The following is a 5996-nucleotide window of genomic DNA, read 5'->3' as shown; positions in this document are numbered from 1 at the left end:
GGAATGGGATTCCGATGAAAATGATGAACGTATCATCACACCTAATCCAGATTACTCTGGCTCTGATGGAGATGATTCATCAGATGACGAGAATTCGGGATCAGAATTTCCCAGACCGAATGTATCAAATAGATCTGTTTTCCATAACTACACAGCATCTCAAATACAATTGGAACCAAATCACGTTTTTTCATAGAGTAACGAAGAAAAAGTTTGCCCTGGAAATCTAGATGATCAAGTTTTTCTGTCTGATAATGTACGCAAAAAAATATTATCTATGTCACCTGTGGAGTTATTTGAATGCTTTTTCTCCAGAGAAATAAAAAACTATATCATAGAAGCTAGCCAACAAAATGGCTTACAAATATCTACAGAAGAACTAAACACTTTCATAGGTATATTAGTGCTGTCATCGTACAATATCCGAAATAATCAAGAAGAGTATTGGGAAACTGACCCCCTTGTAAAACGCTCTCCTGTAGCTTTAGCAATGAGCCGCAATCGATTTCGTGAAATCAAATCAAAAATAAAATTTTCAAAAACTGAAGATGCTAATGATAAAGATAAAGCATGGAAAGTTCGTAAAATATTAAATTTATTCCGGCAAAATATTCAACAATTTGGTTTTTTCTCTACAGCACTTTCAGTTGATCAAATGATGGTTCGATTTTTTGGTCGTACGAGCTTGAAACAGTATCTGCCTTGCAAGCCTGATCGATATGGGATAAAGCTCTGGGGCTTATGTGCAGCCAATGGATATCTATTCAATTTAGACGTTTATTGTGGCAAAAATGATCCAAGCATTGGAATCAATTTATTGGCATGTGCACTTGGCTCCAGAGTTGTTTTACAAATGATCAATCCACTTCTCAATGGCCTTTCACGAAAAAAATTATCTGATTATCATCTGTATTTTGATAATTTCTTTACCAGCCCAGATTTACTCATCCACCTGCACAAATGTGGTTTACAATCAACAGGAACTGTCCGTAAAGACAGAGTGAAAGAAAAGCATGAATTTGCAAAAAATGATTCGCGAAGATCGTACAAAGTAAGTCATGATCGCAACAGTGGGATGAATTTTATCAGTGTAATAGACTCAAAACAAGTCTCTATTCTTTCCACAGCATGTGGTATCACTCCCATAACCCCAGTGAAAAGATTTTCACGAGCTGCTCAAGAGAGAGTAGAACTAGGATTTCCTCGAGCTTTTTCTTTGTATAATAATTACATGGGAGGGGTAGATTTGCACGATTTCAGATGCAAAAAAGCTTCTCCATCTATTACTTCAAAGAAATGGACTTTTAAAATTTTCTCACGAATAATAGAATCATGAATTACAAATGCTACCGTAATTTGGAAAATTTGCAACAAAAATAATATAGCTAAATTGAAAACGAAAGATTTCTGTAAAGAAATCAGCAGGAAATATTTGTCGCAATCAAAACTAGGTGATTTCGAAACTCCCAGATACGAATCACGAACAAGTGCATTATGTAATAATGAACAATGTCACCAGAGGACTACTAGATTTTGCATTGTTTGCAACATGTATTGCTGCTTACATTGTTTCTCAAAATTACATTCTGAAACAGCAGGATCAAAATGATTTCAACGGATTGAAATTTGAAATGAAAAAAATTCTCCATAAAAAAAAATTAAAAAATGTAAAAAAAATATATAAAATCCCTTAAAAAAAAATATCGATATTCGTCGACCTCCACGTTGATGATAGTTGGGCAACGTAAACTTTGTTTGCGGCAGACGGACGATAGATATTCGTAAATCATTTTACTCTTACACGATGCTTAGAACTATGAAAATTTTTTATTGAAAAACTATGCGCTTTTCGGAAAATTTGTCAAGAATAAAAATTTCTTGTAATCAGCCGAGGAATACGCCTGAATTTTTCCGGAACGTTTTGAGCAAAATTTTGAATTTTGCAAAAATTGTTCATATGCAAAATCCAAAATTTTGCTCAAAACGCTTCGAAAAAATTCAGGCGTATTCCTTGGCTGATTACAAGAACTTTTTATTCTTGATGATTTTTCCGAAAGGAGCATCGTTTATTGTAAAAAAATTCATGAATGTTTTCACACAAATTTTGCCATTACAGACTCGAAAAGCTTTGGAAAATGGTTCACAAAAAAAATAGGCAAGAAAAATCACGTTTTTTTTTGTTTAAACTGCATTTTGGGATAATAAATGAATTTTTTGAGGAATTTCATTGGCACCGTCGGAAAGAGGAGATCCTAAGCAATAAAAGTATATGTGTCTCAATTTTTTCTAGTGTCGAATAGTCTTAGTTATTGGCCGTTGAAAAGCAGTGTACCGGTAGTGGCGTTTTGGCCGTTTAAGGGTTAATTGAACTCATATGTCACCTTAATGACTGAATACACACTTAATTAACAAAAATATTTTATTCAAGATTTAACCTAATTGTCATTAATTATTTATATATAAATCAATACATGTTTGCAATGCTTAATCAGAGAAAAATATTTTCTCTTAGCTGAAAATGCTGAACATTTGTATGAGAATGATATTCATCATGGAAAATTATTAAATATTGTCGATTAATAAGTAATTATAAACATTTTTATCGATAATTAATGAAAATTTATGTATTAAGCAGCGATGTCCCAGGCGGAAAAATTATATATATAGATTATATATAGTGCGAAGTTTTATATATAATATTCATGTGTTTTATATAAAAATATATGAAACAAATGAATATTATATATAATACTACACAATATGTATAAACTATACATAATATTTTCGCATGGGGTAGGTGATTGTGAATCAAAACAAATTACAAGAATAAAATATTTTCTATCGCTATCAACAAATATATTGTATGAAATAAAAATTTTGAAAAATATATTGAAATACATTTTTAATAATTTTAATTAAATTAAAGTATTCTCATTAAATTTTTTTATTATTATTACGGTTAATTTATTTGCAACATGATATTATGGAGAAAATCATTTTTTTTAAAGGAGCAGTACCACTTTTTCAATGGTTTGGTCATTTTTGTTACTAAACAATAGTAATGGAGAGTTTCTAAAATATTTTTTTAGAGTAATTTTACTATTTACGTGTCTACTACTTGATTTATGAGAAAACAGCATTTATTTTTGTTAGAAAATTTTAACTGTTCTAATCTTTTTATCATATTTATTGAAGAATGAGAACTAATAAATATTAGATTAAATCTTGAACTCAATATTTGTATTTTTCAGTACAAATGGATTAATTATGATGCGGAACGACTTTTTTTTATCTCTTTACTTAAAAAAGAGATAAAAAGATATTGTTATTAAAATCAACAAGTTTGACATTGTGTTAATTTAAGTAATAAATAACACAGAATAAAATTTAAATATGTAGCCTCAAGTTCTTCTAAAGCGTATAACGTAGAATATTTCTAAAAAACAGAACAAATGTATATTGTACTCTTAAAAAATCTTTTCAAATATCTAACGACACAGAAAATTAAAAAGAAGTAATTATTTAATTAATTGTTTCCGATTTAAAAATATTTCGGACCTTGAATTATTGGACAAGTGCTAATGATTTTTATCGAAGACATCCTAACGCGTTCCGTTAACTGAATCGGTTAGGGCGTTGGGCGTTTGATAAATACTCAGTGCGTGCATGCGATCTTGGGTTCGTTTCTTCTTAAGTACTTGCGAATTTTACAGTGCACTATGCTCTAGCGTCATAATCAAAAAATGTTATGAATGAAATATCTAAAAAAATAACTGCGAATATCCTTCATATTTATATCCCGGATATTATTTTATTTTTTGTGATAAATGACAAAACTTATTTTTATTCATCCATATTCGGGTGAGATTATAGAGAACCTGTTTTGATGCCACAAGACCTACAGTAGTAGTTTGAGTTTTAAAACAGGGTCTAATTTATCTTAATTACAGACCCTACTTTCACGCTAGACGTGGAAAAACGGCCGATTTCCAACCTTTTTTAGTTGAATTTTCAACTAAAAAAGATTAAATTTTTAATAAAAGAGACGAATTTTCAAAAAAGTGACCAGGACGAATGCCAATCAAAAAAGAGCAGTTTTTAACGCAAAACGTTCATATTTCAACGAAAAATTTTTAGCTTGATACAAAAACGTTGAATTGACAACAACAAAAATTATTCTTTAATCCAGAAGATTAATTATCTACATAAACGATCTTTTTTTTTAAACATATAATATTTTAATCAAATAGTTTAATTTTTAACAAAGAACTTTGAGTTTGTGACAAAAAAAGATGAGCTTTCAATAAATTATTCATATTTTCAAACAAATAGATAAATTTCAAATTAAGAAGATGAACTTTTTATAAGTGAGATAAATTTTCAACAAATTGCTTCAATTTTCAACCAAACAGTTAAATTTTTTATGAAATTATTGAATTTTCCATTTTAAAACACAACTTTTTCACAAGACAGTTGAATTTTCCAGTTTAAAACACAACTTTTTCACAAGACAGTTGAATTTTCAAACCAAAATAAGAATTTGTTTCAAAAAAGCTAATTTTCAATCACACAATTAAATTTTTTTTGGAAAACCTAATTTTTAATAATAACAAAAATGAATTTTTAACAATGTACTATAATTCTTAACATACAAACATAAATTTTCTACAAAAAGTAAAATACTTAATACATGAACCATAAAATATTTTTATTTTGAGTAAAAAACAGTTCAATTTAAGCATAAAAGATAAATTTTCAACAAAATACTTGAATCCTGAACCTAAACAGATTAATTTTAAAGTAAAGATTCGAATACCAGGAAGAATAATATTCCAGCAAAAAGAGAAATTTTTAACAACTTACATTTCTAATTGAGGATTATTGAATTTAATAAAAAAGTCGTATTTTCAACTACTCAGTCGAACTCTTAACTAAAAAAGTTAGTTTTTAACTGAAACTTCCGTTTTTGATAAAAAAATTAAAACTCTACAAAAAGATGAAATTTAGAAAAAGTACATACAATTTCAATTAAGCACTTCAATTTTGAGTTATCTACATAACAGTGGAATTTTCAACCAAATAGTTGGATTTGCTGGCCAATTGTAGCAATTTTCAAACCAACAGGACGAGTTTTTCCTAAAAACAGTTAAATTATCAACCAAAAAATTAAATGTCGATAAAATTGTTAAATTTTAACTTAATAAAATTCATTTATTTTAAATGAACTAATATTTAACAAATTAGTCAAGGTTTCATCCCAATAAGTTGAATTTTCAACCGAAAAGATTATTGTTTTAGCAAAAAAAGACATAAATTTCAAATAAAATAGTATTAGGTATTTTCACTTCAAGCATCAGCTAACTTCTCTTCGTTAAAAGCTGAAGGGAAAACAATGGATCAAATGCATGGAACAAAAATTTTTTTCTTGAATATCTTTGTAATTAATAATAATTATTATCATTTTATTATTTTAGTAAATAGTTATTAAAAACAAAAACTATTTTTCAAACACAGTTATATAGAAAAATTATATTTTACGAAGATATTAGCAAAATACGGCAAAAATGAACTGAATCCCATGCATTTGGTCCCTTGTTTTCCCCTCATCAATCTACGAAGTGAAAATAGCTGTTGATTGAAGTGACAATACCTAATTTGAATCTTGAACTAAAAAAGATAAATTTTTTATCGACAGTGACAGAAATAGATTTTCCGCTTTGAAAAAATTAAGTTTCAATCAAAAACATTAATTTCCAATAAAAACTGTAATAGTTGACACTTGACCCAAAAAAGATTAAGATTTTAAATTCACATCCACTAAATTCAATGAAAACCCTAATTTAAAAAAAAGTTAAATTCTCAGCTAAGAGGATTAATTTTTAATAACAAGGAGAAATTTTTAAAAAAATACTTTATATGTGAGTCTGTTGAAATGAAATTAATTTTTAAAGATGCAAATCGAATTTTTGTAAGGTGTCTTGCACAAAATTTTCAAC

General features: G+C 28.1%; 1 protein-coding gene across 1 annotated transcript; it reads left to right on the top strand.

The window, feature by feature from the left end:
* Positions 1 to 631: 631 nt before the first annotated feature.
* Positions 632 to 1306, top strand: LOC117182946 (piggyBac transposable element-derived protein 3-like; the record flags this gene model as incomplete). Its single annotated transcript, XM_033376064.1, has 2 exons — positions 632 to 1055; positions 1128 to 1306. Coding segments are annotated over 2 exons (603 nt in total), but the record flags the coding sequence as incomplete, so codon positions are not given.
* Positions 1307 to 5996: the final 4690 nt, after the last annotated feature.

The sequence above is a fragment of the Belonocnema kinseyi genome, chromosome 2, assembly GCF_010883055.1.
Source record: "Belonocnema kinseyi isolate 2016_QV_RU_SX_M_011 chromosome 2, B_treatae_v1, whole genome shotgun sequence".
Lineage (NCBI taxonomy): Eukaryota > Metazoa > Arthropoda > Insecta > Hymenoptera > Cynipidae > Belonocnema > Belonocnema kinseyi.
The sequence above is the reverse complement of the archived record's forward strand: the minus strand, read 5'-3'. Positions and strand labels throughout refer to the sequence as shown.